General features: G+C 53.4%; 1 protein-coding gene across 1 annotated transcript in view; it reads right to left on the minus strand.

Annotated features, from left to right (window-relative positions):
• Positions 1-1,222: 1,222 nt before the first annotated feature.
• Positions 1,223-17,532, minus strand: part of JPT2 (Jupiter microtubule associated homolog 2) — a 20,789-nt gene continuing 4,479 nt past the window's right edge. The window contains exons 2-5 of the mRNA XM_039246704.1: positions 15,648-15,796; positions 10,758-10,900; positions 4,755-4,803; positions 1,223-3,861 (exon numbers count right to left, since the gene is read on the minus strand). Of these exons, the coding sequence (XP_039102635.1) occupies positions 3,674-3,861; positions 4,755-4,803; positions 10,758-10,900; positions 15,648-15,796 (529 nt within the window). The 3' untranslated portion in view covers positions 1,223-3,673. The remainder of the gene's footprint in view (positions 3,862-4,754; positions 4,804-10,757; positions 10,901-15,647; positions 15,797-17,532) is intronic.

The raw sequence follows: 17,532 nt of genomic DNA on the forward strand, positions 1-17,532 counted from the left end.
GAGGAATATACAGTCTTGAAACATTTGAAAAATAATAGAACAAGTTACGTCCCATCCAGAGCCAGACATTTCTGAAGAAAGCAGTTGGTCGGTTGCTCCCTCACCGTAACACATGTGGAGGAGTTACCTTGGTCCTTCAGACATGGCCACTGCCCAGCCCCCAGAGACAAATGGGTTTTGAGTCTCCAGGACCGAGCTGGCCCACGGCTGGAGCCGCCGCTACGTAGACAGTGCGACTACGTAGACAGTGCGACGTTAGGAGCGCCTGGTGCACATCTCGGTACATGCTGACTCAAACACGTTTTCGGATGAACAAACGGAGACAGTGTCACGTGGCGTACATCGGGGTGCTTTCTGCTGTGCTGCCCCGGTGGTGGCTCTGGTGTAGCAAGGAGAAAGGTGTGCTGCCTTCTGGGGGGCAGGGCTGGGGGGGGGGGGGCGCCTCCAAGCAGGTGGTCTGAGTGCTTGCATCTCCCTAGATCAATGGGATGCACGTAGATAGTTTGCTTTCAGGACGTATGAAAGTGGCTAACATGGGGCGCCTGGGTGGCTCAGTCGGTTAAGCATCCGACTTCGGCTCAGGTCTGATCTGATCTCACAGTTCGTGGGTTCGAGCCCCGCGTTGGGCTCTGTGCTGACAGCTCAGAGCCTGGGGCCTGCTTCAGATTCTGTGTCTCCCTCTTTCTCTGACCCTCCCCTGCTCACGCTGTCTCTCAGAAATACATAAAAAATTAAAAAAGAAAAAAAGAAAGAAAATAGCTAACATATAAAAGAGAAAGAATGAATCTGCTTTCTTAATAGGACTTTAATCTACCGGGAAACTAAAAGCTCAGCACCTCATCTTCTCATTACCAAGCTTGTTACTCAAGTTATAAAGCTCACTCAAGAGGCAAGTTCAATGCCATCATTTCTTTAGGAAAACCAATGGTTAGGAGAAAAAAGAATCATTACCTTTAACTTACAGAAACCTAAGAGGAGCAGTGGCATATTCCTGTTCATTATACTCAAAGGTAGGTCTTTGGCTTCCAAATTTCAAAAGTGTAAATCCATAACCTTTGAGAAGATTAATGTGGGCATCCCTCTGGCTAAATAAATGGGGGGGAGGGGGAGACAAAGCCTTTCAGCAACGAACACCTATAAGGGAAGGAGCAGGGTCCAGGCGCTTTGGGGAACGGATGCAGAGGAGCACATGTCAACATGCACACAAAGGAGCGACAAAGACTTCGAGTACATGATTGTGAAGTTTAATTCAACGCGTATACCCAATCCTGCTTTGTAACAAGATGCCCCCATCAAAACTATGTTGTGATGTGAGTACAGACTTCTTGTTTTTGATACAGCTCTAGAAAAAAGTTGGCACCAAATGCACATAAAAAAAGTTTTAAGGCTTAATAAAAATACAGACTAATAACTTCTCAATGCAGCTTAGAGGTTGAACACAGGATGCTGAGTTAATGCATCTTCCAAATACAGGCAGTCTTCAGTGTACAGAGCATTTTCCAAACATGAATGGCCACCCTGTTGGCTCCCAGGAGCAGAAAGGCCTCTCCTGCTCCCCCAGCGACCAGACACCAGGCACTCTAATCCGGTTTCTGCGGCCCCAGGGAGGGAAGTAAGGCAGGGCGTCTGTCCCCACTTCGCAGAGGCTCTTGCTTCAGTTCTGCTGTGCCTCCATTCCCACCTCTCCTCCCCATCCGCACCTGAGACGCCTGCTGGGGACAGAAGCAGAGAGCTCCTCATCGCTTCCGCCCGCTGGGTGGGCAGAGAGGCAGGGGTGAAGCCACAGGGGCCAGCACTACAATATCCGGGTTCCTGGCAACCCATAATTCACGAATCGTTTTCTTGAATATTAAAAAGCACAAGACACAATCATAAGTGGCGGTTCATTTGCAACACGAGAACACTGCATTAAGTTAAGCAAGGTAATGTGTTTGGACTTAAACCCTAACCACCACTTACGACAATTTTTTTAATGGGGGGAAAATGCTCTGCATCCCAAACAACTTTCCTGTAAATGGCCACTTGAAGGGCGGAGACAGGAAGTAGTTGAGAGTTGCATGGAATGCGTTTCTTGGCTCCAGAGTGAACAGGGCAGCTGAAAGGGGGAAGCGGTCTTTGGTGAACAAAGCCACGTGCGCCACGTGTAAGGCGGAGCTCGGCCTGCGGCTCCTGCAGGCACTTCGGTGTCTAGGCCACGGTGGGTGCGACTGAACCCAGTGTTGTTGCTTTTCTGCACTGTGATGACGACGCAGGTATTTTTAGCACACGGCATTGGCTTTGTAGGCACTCGTACCGATAGCTACCCCAACCCGAACCCTGTCCCCTGTGAGCTGTTGGTCCAACGTGAGCGTAAGAACCAAGAATGTAGCCCTGAAGGACGAGCGGGAGAAACTTGCGCCCGACAGACTGAGCGACAGGACTCTGGCCAGCCCAGTATCTCAGCTGGAAAGTAGCACAGAATTGGCCAGCTGAGACTTCACTATCAAACTACTTCATCTTCTGGCCCAAGGTCTCCAGGTCTCTTCTGGAAACTGAATGTGGTCAGAGGTTCTGCAAAGCTTTAAAAAGAGCAGCAAAGCAAACGTTGCTTCCTCTTTGCTATACCTGAGCAACTGACTTTTTCCTAGAAAGGTGTCACAAAGAGATCAGAGTCAACAGTCACTTACATAAAGCTGGGATTTTCTAATAGTTCTCTAGATACTATTGAAGATTCAAACCTAAGAACCCCACGGTTCAGGACCATTGCTTCCTCCCACCGCCAACAGGAATAAAGATGCATGAGGGATGTCAGTAGCCCCGCTGTCTGGGTACACGTGGACAGGCCTAAAGCTGCAGAAGTCAGGGGGCCTTGCCAACAGGAAGAACGGACTTGGGAAGGGGTCTGTCCGCATGGCTGGTGATGGGCGTGGACCTGGAATGGAGGCCGCTAAGGAAAAGAGGGGACGATTCACAGTGAAACCAGCCTGCGCAGGAAAGATCTGGCCAAGCGTCTGGATGGCAGAAATGGAGCACCTCAAAATCCTGCCATAAAGCGGGAGACTGAGAACGACTTTTTGGTTTCTGATGACAGCTGCTGAGCACAAGCAACCGGCTATTGGGAAATGTGCAGGGCCACACGCTGGGGCCGACAGCCAAGCGGCCACCAGGGGATGGGAACTGTCCTGAAGTCAACAGGGTGAGGATCTGGGGCCAGCCGGACAGAGAGCCCCCTCCCCTGTCCCTGCCAGTAGCGTTTTGGCTTATGTCTTGCTCCTCTATCCCACAGGGACACCCATGTTGTTTTTTATTTTCTTGCCAAGACTTTAGATTTAAACTCTGCTACTGTGTTAGTGATTCCCAGACCCCACGCAGAGCAGAGCACCATGCAGTGAGGCCGTGGGTGACCCCACGCCACCAGGCCTCACCGTGGCCCCCGCACCCCTCGCAGAGTCTGGTCACATCTGCAGTTAAAAGTGAGTCCCCTTTTCTACCCACCAACACAGGTGTCCTGGCAGTCTGGAAGGTGAGGTCCTCCACGGCTCTGGGATGTGGGCCACGGTGCAGTGCCCGAGCTGTGGCTTCAGATACACGACAGACCCTCTCCCCACCCGGCTCCTTTGGGCTAAAAGAAACTATAGTGTTTGAAATCCTATCTCTCCGGTGTTTTGTCTGGCTACAGGGGAAGCAGCAGCTCCTAGTAGAAGGAGATACTGGACTTGCCTCCAGGTGGGTTCAAGACTTTGTTGTGAGAACGAGGGCGCGGGCCCAACCTGGGCTCGTGGCTGTCAGCCGTGGGTTCGGGCACCGGCTGCTGAGAGCGGCCCGCGTCTCCAGGGCCGCCCTTCCGCCCTGGCTCTTCTCCCGGCGAGGCGCTCGCTGCGGCTGGGGGAGAAAGTCAGCATGCGTTAGAGGCGGCCCAGTAACCAGACAGGCAAGCTCCACATACAGAAAGCCTGGCCCAGACCGGCCGGCAAGAAGTGCGCCCCGTAACGAGCACACGGCCAGGCTTTGGGCTTGTCCTGAGGAGACCTACTCATTAGCAGAGGCCTTCAGAACCAGGGCTTCACACCATCAACTCTTTGATCCATTCCTAAATAAGGTAATGATCTCTGCACGTGGCTCTTTGGACCCCATTCCCCTTTCTTGCACCTCAAGAACAAATAACAAACTTTCTCAACTTGAGCATGAGGAGGAAGAGGGGGATCCAGCAGGGGAACAAGGCTTACAGACACTGTGGCTCAGCCTTCCCGGATGGGGGAGGGGCAGTGACCCACCGCACAGTCAGCGGGGAGGGCGAGGCATGGCTCAGAGTCTGGCACTCTGCCTGCCGGTGGGCAGCTCTCCCCGCCACCCCGCAGGCATCACGGTCCCCTTCTCACGCCCCCTGTGCCCTTCTCTTCTGCTTTGGTGCTGCCTGCGCTACCCTTGATCACACGTTCGTTAGAGGCTTCAGGTCTCCGCCCTTCACTATAGGAGATCAGCTTCTAGAAGGGGACGGGGGACTCCCGGTCTTAGACCTAGGCTGACCACCAATGACAAGAAGTGAAGAAAGGCCCTTGGTGGCCAGTTGGGACGTTTCCCCCTGAAATAACTGAGCTCCCTTCCCTGGCTTCCTTCAAATACTACATATCCTCCTAGCAACAAACGTGACCTTGCCTGTTTCTGTCAGTGGGCTGAAGGGGCAACTGGGCGTTCCCTCTCGTCCCCTGGGGACCCACCAGCAGCTCCCCCAGAGTGAGAGCGCTCGGGGGAAGGGACAGGAAACAGCAGCTCACCTTTAGGGGCCGATTTTGGGTCTTCTCCTTCACACAAGAACACGTGGTCCTGCAACAAGGCAAAACCCGGGTCAGTACGTGATTCGGAAACACTTTACCCACCTTCGCATGCAGGAGGATGATCAGGGCACAGACGGTCTCTTTTAACTTAAAAAAATGCTCTTCTTGTAGGGAATTTTAACCACGGACGGTGACATTAACCCCCACGTAACCCACTGCAGGGACAGTGACGACAGCTCACTGCCGTCCGGAGCTCAGCTCACGCTTCTGGCTGCCATCCCTCCATCCCTCGTGGGGTTATTTTAAAGCAAATCCCAGATATTTCAGTTACCCACAAACATTCCCACTCAGTGGCTCTTAAAAACAGCATTAAAAAAGCCCCATAACCACAATAACACTTTCACAACTGCAAAACTTAAATGACTCCTTAGACGCCTAACACCGAATCATGTATTACAACGTCAGCGTAGCCTTTCACAGCTCAACCCGCCGCCACGTGTATCTTTACTCGTTTCCATGGCCAAGTGGCATCCGGTGACATGTGTGCAGCACACACTGAGTATCCACCCATCCACTGCTGGACGCTGGTGGCTTCCACTTGAGGCTGCCGGGAATGATGCTGCTATTAGAACAGCTGTATAAGTTACCTGTTTGAGTTCCTGTTCTCAGAATTTGGGGGTATATATATTCCTAAGAATGAAATTACTGGGTCACATGGTAAATTCCAGGCTAACCACTTCAGAAAATGTCCAACTGCCGTCGTGTAGGTGTGCACCACTTTACACACCCAACAGCAGTGGATGGGGCTCCATATCCTCACCAACATTCGTTATGTTCCAGTTTTGGTGACAACATCCCTTGAATGGACGTGAACTGGTATTTCATTGTGATTCCGATGTGCATTTGCCCCTAACAACTAAGAATGTTGAGTATCTTTTTTTTTCTTCCAATTTCTTTTGAGAGAGAACACGCGTGCGAGTGCAAGCAGGCAAGGGGCAGAGGGAGGGAGAGAGAATACCAAGCAGACCCTGCGCTTGTGTACATTCTAACGTGGGCCCTGATATCACAAACCGTGAGATCATGACCTGAGCTGAAATCGAGCTGCACATCTAACCGAGTGAGCCACCCGACGTCCCTGCTGAGCATCTTTTCATGTGCTTATTTGTGTGTCTTCTTTAGGGGAAATGTCAAGTCCTTGGCCATTTTTGCATCAGATAGTCTTTTTGCTGCTGAGCTTTGGAAGTTCTGTATATATTCCCGAGAGTAAACTGTTAACTGGTAATAGGATTTGCAAACATTCTCTCCCACTCTGTGGGCTGTCTTTTCATTCTCCTAATAGCGTCTTTTGATGCGTTTATGTTTAAAAAATTTTTTAAAATATTTTTAAGTAATCTCGGGGCGCCTGGGTGGCTTAGTCGGTTAAGCGGCCGACTTTCGCTTAGGTCATGATCTCGTGGTTCGTGGGTTCGAGACCCCCATCGGGCTCTGTGCTGACTGCCAGCTCAGAGCCTGGAGCCTGTTTCAGTCTGTGACTCCCTCTCTCTCTGACCCTCCCCTGCTCACGCTGTCTCTCTCTCTCTCCTAGAAATAAATAAAACATTTAAAAAAAAATAAAAAAATAAAAAACATAAAAATAAAAAAAAAGTCTTCAGAAGATCTCAAGTCACCTACTTACTGACCACAGTAAGGCCATCTGACTTGTGCAGCCACTTAGCCGTGGCACAGCCCCGTGTCTACACCCCTGGCTGGCGACAGCAGGCCAGACACAGCCATCTCGCTGGCAAAGGGGCTGGGGGCCTGCAGTCTTCAGACCTGAACTGGATTTATCATCGAGCCTCCTGCTGAGTTTCAATTCCTATTGTATAGACTGTTTTGAAGCATGGCTCTTCTTTCAACTCCCCAGGTCCTGCTCTAATCTGAAGCAGACTATTCCTGAGCCAGGGCTCTTGAGGACCCTCTCCTCTGCCCCGCACCCCTGCTCCGCTCGTCCGTGTGGTCTGCATGCCTGTCCCTGGAAGCCTGCACCACACCCAGGGCACAGAGAGATGGGCCAGAGCAAGTCCTGCGGCGGGAGCAGCTGTGTTTGCGGGGAAAGCCAGCGCCATGCGCAGGGGCTCCAGGCTCTGACCAGTGAGGCCACGGCGCGCTGGGTCTTACTGAAACTTAAGACCTCTGTGGAGGAAGCAAGGCTCAAATTGAGTCTGTGGCCTCCGTGTGGGAAGGGTACCCCTGGGGGCAAAGGAGGTAAGCCAGAGTTATTGGAAATGACCAAATACTAATTCCAGGCGGTGGAAATACGTTGCTTATTATGTTACGTTGTATACTTTCCTGAATTTTATTTTATTTGGAAAACAAACGGGGAAAAGGAAGCCGAGAGATGGCTGCGCACACCGGCCAAGCTGCCTGGGACGGTGACGTCCCCATCACAAAGGCATGGGTGGCACCAGGGCTTCCCCGCCTTGAAGCAGCCCTGCAGGCTGCCCAACACGGTCTCCGGTGAGGGGACTGAGAGTGAACGAGGTTATGCTGATGAAAACAGAACGCACAGCAAAGGCTCCGTGCGGCCTGCGGCAGGCTCACTATCCGGTGATCGGAAGCACATTCGTTGCAGGGAGGCAGATGGGAATGCTGGTGAGCTCAGAACTCATAAAGCGCGGGCACGATCCGACGACTTTTTTCTGCCGTCGGACCCCTCGATATATTCCAACAAAGTACACAAGAGGAGCTACAGGGCCCGTGACAAAGAAAAGCCACAGATAAAGCTCCAGGGGATGATGGTATCCGCAGAGGCAGGCACCTACGTCCCTGCCCCTCCCGCTGAGGGCGCATCTGGGTTTCAGAAAAGCTCCTGGGGACCGGTCAGACCTGGAGAAGCAGGCTGTACAAACGCACAGTAGACAGCTTCAACGCACGGCCTCCGACTAATGCTGGCCGAAGCGCGATGCTGGTGCCGCCCCAAATCCCTTTAACACAAGATAAGCCCTCAGCAAGCAAACAGAAGACCAGGGTCTTCAGAGAGGAAATCCTGGCCGGGTGGTCTTGCAGCCACCACTCGACTCCCTCCCTCCACAGCCAAATAAAATGTGAGCCTTTCAAGGCCCGTCCGACTCACCAATTCCCTTAACGCAGCTGCCAAAACCCAAAGCTTCTGACTGATCCAGCAGCAGCTTCCAAGCACCTTGAATCATGCAGCCAAGAAGACTGCGTTTCCTTCTTCAACAGCCTCAAAGAAAACATTTTTCTCCTTTTCATAATACCCTTTCCAGAGCAAGTACCCCCCAGGAAGCGAGGAGCATGACTTAGAGCAGCAGCTCTGTGGCTGGAATGTCAAGAGGACATCAGCCTCAGGTGTCCACTGGGCATCCGATGCCAGGCCACGTGCGCAACAGGGGACAGACTCAGAGGACACACGTGATAAAGTGCTAGAAGGGGCTCCCCCATGGTTCCTGAGCACCGGGGCCTGGATGCACGCTGGGCGCTGCGGGATGCACCTCCGGCCCCACCAGTACAGAGTGTGTGACTGGACTGATGACCAATTACCTGCTTGGGTGTAGACCTGATCACTTAACTCCCCCTGGATACACAGGGTTTCAGCAAATCAAAGCAGTTCCTTTACGGAGCATTTACATTGTACTCATCTCAACAGCTGTCGCAGGCACATATTCCCTTCTACTTTTAGGTCAAGGCTGGAGCACAGAAGAGGCTCGTGGTAAGGAAAACTCGCGGACATCCACAACCCCACGCAGGTTGGCTGCTCCAGTGCCGAGACAGACCTTCTCCCTAGCTCTGGTGGCTGTAACTTATGTGACTTCCAAACACCCACAAAGTGCTTACAAATTAGAAAGAAAGCTTGCTGCCATGTGTTCCTGAATGCTGAAGCCCAGTTAGAAACCTAACAATCAGATGTTTGCTTCTATTACTTACAGGAAGCCTGGTTCTCCATCAGCAAGACAGGGAGGACACTGCCTGGCTCCCAAGCTATAGGGTTAGAGGAAGGCAGCGCCTGCCCCACAAGGCCCTGGGATCAGGGGAGGGCAGCNGCTCCAGGCTCCGAGCTGGCAGTCAGCACAGAGCCCGACGCGGGGCTCGAACCCACGAACCGCGAGATCATGACCTAAGCGAAAGTCGGACGCTTAACCGACTAAGCCACCCAGGCGCCCCGATTTTAGTCCATTTCTATCTGCAGTGTGAGCTGGCAGTCCACCTCCTCTCTGGCACGTGCACGTCCAGTTGTCCTGGCAGAAGAGACTGCCTTCCCCCGGTCAATAGGACCCAGGCGCCTGTGTGCGAGTGCCAACCCACCCCAGACGGGAGGCGCGGTTGCTCCGCTCTGCGTGCTGTGCCATGGTCCCTATATCCCTATGCCAGCACAGCACTGTTTGGACGAATGGAAGTGCGTACCGAGTTCGGAGCCTGGGGAGTGAGAGTCCTGCGGGTTTGTTCTTTGTCAAGCTGTCCAGCTATTTGGCGTCCCTTGAGATTCCTATAAATTTTAGGGTGAGTCTCTCCCTTTTGTTTAAAAAAAAAAAAAGTGGGGCGCCTGGGTGGCTTAGTCGGTTAAGCGTCCGACTTCAGCTCAGGTCATGATCTCACAGTTCGTGGGTTCGAACCCCACGTCAGGCTGTGCTGACAGCTCAGAGCCTGGAGCCTGTTTCACATTCTGTGTCTCCCTCTCTCCCTCTCTCAAAAATAAATAATTAAAAAAAAAAAAAAAAGTAAAACCAAACCAAACAATATGGTTGGGACTTTGATAGGGACTGTACTCTTTTATTTCCTAATGTTTATTTATTTGGAGGGGAGGGCACCGAGAGAGGGGAGTGAGAGAGAATCCCAAGCGGGATGCGCACGGTCAGCAAGGAGCCCGACGTGGGGCTTGAACTCCACAACCATGAGATCATGACGTGAACCAAAATGAAGAGTCGGATGTTGAACTGACTGAGCCCCCCGGGTGCCCCAGGACTGTCACCTTCAATGTCTTCCATCATCAGGATCGCTGACCGGCCTCTAGCGATGGCTGCGCAGCCTTCTAGCTGGCACTTCTCTCACTGAAGCACTGTGGTGTCAATTACCATGAGGTTTGGTCTCATTCAGGCTCGATTTTTTGACAAGAATTCAAAGGTGGTCTGTGGTATTCTACCAAAAGGAAAGGCCCAGGGGCACCTGGTGGCTCAGTCGGTTAAGCGTCTGACTTCGGCTCAGGTCATGATCTCGCGGTTCATGGGTTCGAGCCCTGTGTTGGGCTCTGTGCTGACAGCTCAGAGCCTGGAGCCTGTTTCAGATTCTGTGTCTCCCTCTCTCTCTGACCCTCCCCTGCTCACACTGTCTCTCTCTCTCTCAGAAAGAAATACAACATTTAAAAAAAAAAAAAAAGAAAAGGGGGAAAGGCCCGTCATTTCCGGTGGTCTCATTTTGCGATGCTGGCCACTGGTGCGCATCGTCCAGATCCACAATTCCATCACAAGCGGGCACAATGCTGATATCTGGATTCTGTGATTCCTTCTTCATTCTTGATGAGGACTCCTATACACGGAACCTCCCACCACAGCAGCCACCCTGAGGCGCGGCTCACATGGAGCGCCGGCAGATGCTGCGTTCCGGCCTCTGGCATTTACCAAGCAACAAATTAGACTTTTACAAGTATGAGGAGGAGCCCCTGAATTCTGACTTGATCTTAGCAACAAGGCCGAGAAGCAAAGAGTCCCTGAATTCTCAATATGGGCTGAAGTGTGATCCAACGCGGCTGCCGTGCTCCTGGTGAGCAGAAGCGACTGCAGGGGAGTGCGGCTGCCCATGGGCGCACAGACCAGCTTCCCCAGGCCACAGTCATCACGAGGCTGCGCGTCTCCTGTGACTCCAGCGAGAAGGGAAATCCCGAGACACGTGGCCACAGTCAGGAAAACCGACGTCGCGCACCGTGCCTCTTCCCTGTCACGCGCCACACCTGTCTCAGGGCCGGTTTGCTTTCCTGACGCCCATGCGTGCCACCCGAACGTTAACTGGTACCTTGGGTTTGTTTGGATGTGCCGAAGGGGATGTAGCAGCAACCGGGGACCCAAAAATATCACTGGTCTTTCCGCCAGGTGGGTTCAGACGCGGTCGTGTCTGCACGGGCGTGGATTCGTCAAAGATGCCGCTTCCTTTGCCCCCTGTAGAAACAATCACACAGCAGCGAGCACACCCACGACATCCATGTGGTCCCACCCTCTGCGTTCATTCCCTGAGACCTCTCCTCCCAGGGGCACCCCAATGCCAGTCCCTCATTCAGGCAGTGGGGGCAGTGATCGGGGTCATGAGGATCCCCAAAGACCAAGGTCAAACCCAATCCCTTTACTGGGGGCCCGCTGGGACCTTCGTTTCCGGAAGCTGAACTGGGCTGGCCTCTAGAGGCAAGATAGTAAGATGGCATAAAACACCATTTCTAGGACTTCCTTAACTTTAACTTGTTACCTGTTGAACAATCTTCTTCATTAAACCCATGAAAAGTTCTTTGTGTTAAAAGCAAATAGCTGTAGGGGCGCCTGAGTGGCTCAGTCAGTAAGCGTCTGACTTCAGCTCAGGTCATGATCTTACAGTTCATGAGTCTGAGGCCTGCATCGGGCTCTGTGCTGACAGCTCAGAGCCTGGAGCCTGTTTCAGATTCTGTGTCTCCCTCTCTCTCTGACCCTCCCCTATTCACGCGGTCTCTCTCTCTCAGAAATAAATAAAACATTAAAAAAATATATTAAATAAACAAATAAGAGCAAATAGCTGTTACATTTTTAGGCCAGACAGAAAGGAATTTAACAACAAGTCATTCAAGGCAAACCTGTAATCTGGAAAATAACACGGATCAGTCATTCTTCTGACCTCATTGTGGCTGGCGCACCCAGTGACAACTGGAGATTATCAGCAAATCACAGACACGTGACATCCTGCGGCGCAGGTACGAGACCCGATGAGCCATGATGAAGACATGCATCTAATGCCTAACTTCTCATAAGCTGACGCCTCTGGCCAGACACCAAAGTCAACGCCCAAGAGCCTGCGTGAAGCAGGAACGCTGCCGCACGGAGCCAGCTGGCCGGATCCTCACTCAGCAGATGCCAGCTCCTCTCTGCAGGGAGCTGCTCGGATGGAGGGGGGGGGGGAAGGTGGGCGTCACCGCCACAGCCCTCGTGCACCAGGGACTTACAATCTCACAAGAGGAAAGCAGATGAATTCCGCTAAGTAGCTAGATGACCACATACAAATTACTTGGCCCCTCCGTGCCCGCCAATCCGCAACAGCAGAACGAAAGGACCTTGCTCCCAGCGCTGTGAGCAGAGTCAATGCCTCACTGTAGCTCAGACATCACATGCTTAGAACGATGCCAGGGACACAAGGCTCCGCGAGTGTTCACTGTATTGTCTGCGTACTGGTAACGGGACATCGCCTGATGGACGCACTGCTCAGCGACAAAAGGCACAATACACCATCTGTACGGCCTATCTTCCCTTGTATCTCAATCAACAGAGCAGTTACTCCACGTCCCCCACCCCGCCACAGGGCCGGTGTGCACACAGGACACGGGATGGGCGGGGGCAGGACTCACGACCGCTTATCGTGTCATTTTTCACGGTGCTGAACTTTGCTCACTGTTTCCAAGAAACCACGTGGCAAGCAGTGCCCTGCTTGGCTCCAGTAACGCGCACGGCCGCCACGGAGAAGCGCAAGTGCGCAGAAACGACCCACACACGGCTGGCCCCCTGCGGGCTCCCCCGCCAGAGCGGACGCTGGGATGCCAGTCTCCCAGGGGGAGCACGTCAGCAGCGCGCAGGGCTGCCCGTGCGGGAAGCGGGCGCCCACCCACCTCGCCCTCCCGGGCCCCGCAGGCTGCGCAGCGCTGGGCCGCGGGGGGAGCCCCTGCACAGCCACTTGCCAACTGAGCCTGGAGGAGGGGATTCGTAATGAGGAGACCGATCTAGGGCAGTGGTGAGAGGAGAGACTTAATGCACGTTGAGGCGGCAGAGCGGGGCCCAGCAGATGAGCCCTCAGTGACCCTCAGGTGCTGCCGGGTCATGGTCAGGAAAAATGTCTCCGCCAGAGAGTGCAGAAAACTATTGCCGAAGGTCATCCCGTCCTGTGCTGTTTCTGGTCACACTGCAAAGGCTTCGTTAAATTGTTTTAAAAATGTGCATTCAGCTTTTTAAAAAAATGGAACATAAAAGTAACTCAATTTGTGGCACCCGAGTGGCTCAGTCAGTTAAGCGTTCAGCTCTGGTCACGATCTGACAGTCGTGAGACTGAGCCCCGCTTTGGGCTCTGCGCTGGGCACGGAGCCCGCTTAGGATTCTCTGTCTCCCTGTCTCTCACTGCCCTTCCCCCACTTGCATGCACACTAGCTCTCTCAAAAAGAAAAAGTCAATTTGAAATTTTTGTCTAAAGACACTGATCATTAAGAAAAAAACCTTTTGTTTATGGTTTTCTTTTTTTTGAGAGAGCACAAGTGGCAGAGGGGTGGAGAGAGGGAGACAGAGGGTCTGAGCAGGCTCGTGCTGACAGCACAGACCCTGACATGAGGCTTGAACCCATGAACTGCTAGATTGGGACCTGAGCTGAAGCTGGACGCTCAACCGACTGAGCCACCCAGGTGCCCCCAGGTTTTTTAAGTTATAAAATATACCCGCAACGTTCCTAAGACGTAATTTTCACAAATAACGAGAAAGCAAACACCCAAGGGACTGCCCCCTGGAGCATACAAAGCGCGACCAGCTCCCAGGACCCCGCGTGCCCTCCCCCCAGCCCAGGTCGCAACACGCCCGAGTTTTCTGGACACCAGGAGCTCTGTGCCGTCGTCGGTGTGTTCTCACTGTGTGCACATCCCGTCCCACACGGTACGCTGTGTCCCCATGCTTCGTTAGGAGGGGTCGGCCTGCGTGTCTCTCAACATCTCACCTGGGAGACGAACTCAGCTTTGAAGGAGGAAAAGGCACTCGGTTCACTCACAACCGAGGAAAGCTGAATGCAAGGCGTGCTTTTTCAACAATCGAAGTGCAGAAGACAGACGTGGTGTCGGCAGAGCAGGGGGCCCGTGTGGCACACAGGGTGGCAGACGCCGCGGGCAAGTTTAAACTGACCCCGCAATTCCACTTCTAGACGCTCAGCGCAGCTGCTTTCCCAGGCGGGGGGGGGGGAGGTGAGAGCACGAGCCCCAGAGCCCCCAGACGGCGATCCGAGGGCTAGCTCTGCCTCCGTCCGGCTGGGAGGTCCTGGTGCGGCAGCGAGCCTCCCGAGCCTCTGTTTCCCTCCCCGTAATGCCCCCCTGCCCTCCTAGGGGTGTAGACAGCCAACGAATATACAGAAAGCACCGAGCACAGTCCCTGGAAATGCTCCGCCCCGTTGTTCGCACAGGAGGACGAGCCGCAGGAGGCGCGGGCCAGGCAGCTAGCAGGGCCCACGCGTGAAGGGAACAGTGGGCGCCGGGGACCCTCAGGGACGATCGCGCCAAGTCACAAGCTCCGCCCGGACACGGGGGCAGGAGCTCCAGTCTGCACGCAACCCTGGGGATGCCACATGGGTGGCTTCCAAAGAGCACCCAGCAGGACAGAAAACAGGCACATGAGAAGCAGGAAGCCGGTTCGGGGGGTGAGGTCCGGCGGCCGTCGCCGCATCCTGTGACCACAAGCTACACAGAGGCCCGCACCCTCTCTCTCTCGCTCGCTCTCTGGCCAAGAGGCGCCCAAGCGGCCCACTGGGGAATCACAGGAGCCTGAGGGTCTGCAGAGCAGCCCCGCCTTACGTCCCGGGGAACTGCCACCCCAGGGGCAGCCGAGACACGCTGCGAGCCAGTGGCTGGTCGCAGGCATGAGAGGAACAGATGGCGCCCCACGCCCGCTGTCGCTGACACACAGGAAGTGCAGTGCCGACCGCTCCGGCCCACACCTGGAAGCCCATAAGACGGGAGTGTCCCTGGCTTCTAAGAACCACCTGCTTGTTCGGCCACACCCACAACTGCAACCCCCACCCCCACCGTCAGAAAGCAACCAGCCACAGAACCAGCTGTTCCTCTTGGGTTCGGTCAGGAGACACGCGCAGCAGGGGTGCAGCAGGGGCGCAGCAGGGCGGGAGCCGGCCTGGCCTTGCTTCCGCTGGGCCTATCATCTGCCCAAAGTCCTGACCCCCGTGTCTGGCGCTCACATCTTTAAGGGTGGAGCAAACCCTGTCGTCCCCGGAGGATACGGTAACCGTCGCTGGGGTCACTCAGCTGCATAGTATGTCAGCCAAAAAGCATTTTTCTACGACTTTCTCGCTGTGACCACTGCCAGGTGGGGCAGGCAGCAAGGAATTATATGGATGAGTCGGCCTTTTCAGAGCTTCCATCCCACTGACAATCGATTAAAAGTATTCTCCCGGGGGGCACCCGGTGGCTCAGGTCATGATCTCACGGCTCGAGTTCAAGCCCTGCATCAGGCGCTGCACTGACAGTGCGGAGTCTGCTTGGGCTTCTCTCTCTGCCCCTCCCCTACTTTCATACTCTCTATCTCAAAAATAAACATAAAATACCTATTACTTAAATATTCTCCCTAAGAAAAGCGTCCGAAGTATATAACTCGCACATAATTTCTGGAATCACAAGGGGCCCTTTAAACGACTGGGAGAGCCTCCCTTTGTATCTCCTTTGTATCCGCAGCGCCTGGACTCAGTCAGCATCTGTGACAGAGGATGGGGGATTCAAGGACGACCAGGCCACCTTCAGACAGAAACAGAAGTCAGGATAAGACCATCCTTGCATTCTGGAACTCTGATGGCAAGGGGCAGTCTGTACCAGACAGCACGTGAAAGGGTCAATGCAAAGAAATAAAAACTGTTATCGAAAGAGCAGCACAGAACAGAAGAGGCAGAGGCCGAAGGCTTAGCGGCTCCCGAAGGCCCTACCTGGGGGATTGGTCCTCTTAGGTAGGTTCTGAGGCTCTTCGGTTGGTCCAAAAATATTAGACGCCATCCTATTGGGCCTGCTTGAAGGAGCAGCTTCTTCGGAACTTCCAAAAAGATTGCTGGCCTCTCCTCCCGGGGGCTTCATGGCCCTGCAAGCAGAGGGAGTGTGAGTCACTGATGGCCCCGCACATCACCGTCCAGGCGCTATGGGGGATACGCCTTCTGACGCCTGAGGAAAACTCAGTCCCTTGGCCCCGGCGTGACGAGTCCACAGCCAGCCAAAGAGCAAACTTCCAGCGTGACCCTCGTTCTCCTCGCGTATGCTGATTATGCCAAAACCCCTCTAGAAACGGTGCACTTGAGAACTATTCTCGTGACCCTCTGATAAGTAAAATTAATGTCCCTAACACAAAGTGGCGACTTCAGTAGAGTTGAATGCAAATCTTAATTAATACACAATAGTATTTAACGCTGCAAACACAATTAGGGCGCCTGGCTGGCCGAGTCGGTGCAGTGTGCAACTCTTGATCTCAGAGTCGTTAATTCAAGCCCCATGTTGGGTGTAGACACTATAGAGGTTACTTAAAAAATTAAATTAAAAAATTAAAAACACCATCGACACGTTCAGTAGCGTTTACTACTGCAGCGCACACTTGCCCAGTCCTTACTGTTTCCATCTACTGCTCCAAGAGCCGCACACCACAACCCTCTAAGGCAGGCATTATTTTCACAGATGGGGCAGCAGAGACAAAGAGAAATCACAAGGAAGGCTGTGGGGGGAGGGGCAGAACCTGAACGCAAGCCTGGGCCGTCTGCGTCTAGCGTGCAGACTACCCCTCACGTCTCTGTTAAAGGCCTTTAGAAAAATTGAGGGTCAGGACCGATCGGTGGCGTCCACACTAGGCAAGTCATCTCCAGTCCTGAAGTCCCGTAAAACCAAATGATCGCCCATCAGAGAGATCAGAGGACACGCCTGCGAGCACCACTGCCCAAGTCACCTCAGCACACGGGCGCCATGCGACCGCTCGGGCACCCCAGCAGCATCCACCCCGAGTCTCGACCGGTGAGAAAATGTCCTGCGTCATTCGAAGGCTTAAAGGAAACATTTACGAAGGGGAGGACCGGGACCTCGAGTTGCTTTTTATCAAGGTAACTGAAGAATCAAGAAATTTTCACAAAGCTCCGCCCGGATGGCACCCCCCACCCCCCCCCCGACCCCGGAGCTTCAAACCACATCAGCGAAGCAGCCACACAGAGTTCACGTGCATCTTTTGGAACACCTACAAAGATTTTTAAAATGCATTTTAAAGGTGAGAAGGCACTGCTGAAACAGACTTTGAAACTGGTGAGCGGCCCAGGCGCCTTCACTAGTCCTGAGCAACAGGCCCATGTTGGCGACATGGGGAAATGGAAGGGAACGTGGAGCGTGATACCACGTGAAAGGCACAAGGCTTTGCGGGCGCTGCCAGGACCCAGGTCACAGAAACTTGACATTTAACATGCTTTTTGCTTCCTTAAAAGAACTAGAAAGGGAGGGGCCCCTGGTTGACTCAGTCAGTTGAGTATCTGACTTTGACTCAGGTCATGATATCCTGGTTCGTGGGTTCAATCCCTGTGTCTGAGCTGTCAGCACAGAGCCCGGAACCTGCTTCAGATTCTGTGTGTCTGCCCCTCCCCCACTCGTACTCTTTTCTCTCTAAAATAAATAAACATTAAAAAAAGAAAGAGCTAGAAAAGGAGCTGACCGTTCACAATAATTTATTTATTTATTTATTTTTAATGTTTTTATTTATTTCTAGGAGAGAGAGAGAGAGACAGCGTGAGCAGGGGAGGGTCAGAGAGAGAGGGAGTCACAGACTGAAACAGGCTCCAGGCTCTGAGCTGG

This window comes from Hyaena hyaena, unplaced genomic scaffold (assembly GCF_003009895.1).
Source record: "Hyaena hyaena isolate Hyena2069 unplaced genomic scaffold, ASM300989v1 scaffold_285, whole genome shotgun sequence".
Taxonomy (NCBI): domain Eukaryota; kingdom Metazoa; phylum Chordata; class Mammalia; order Carnivora; family Hyaenidae; genus Hyaena; species Hyaena hyaena.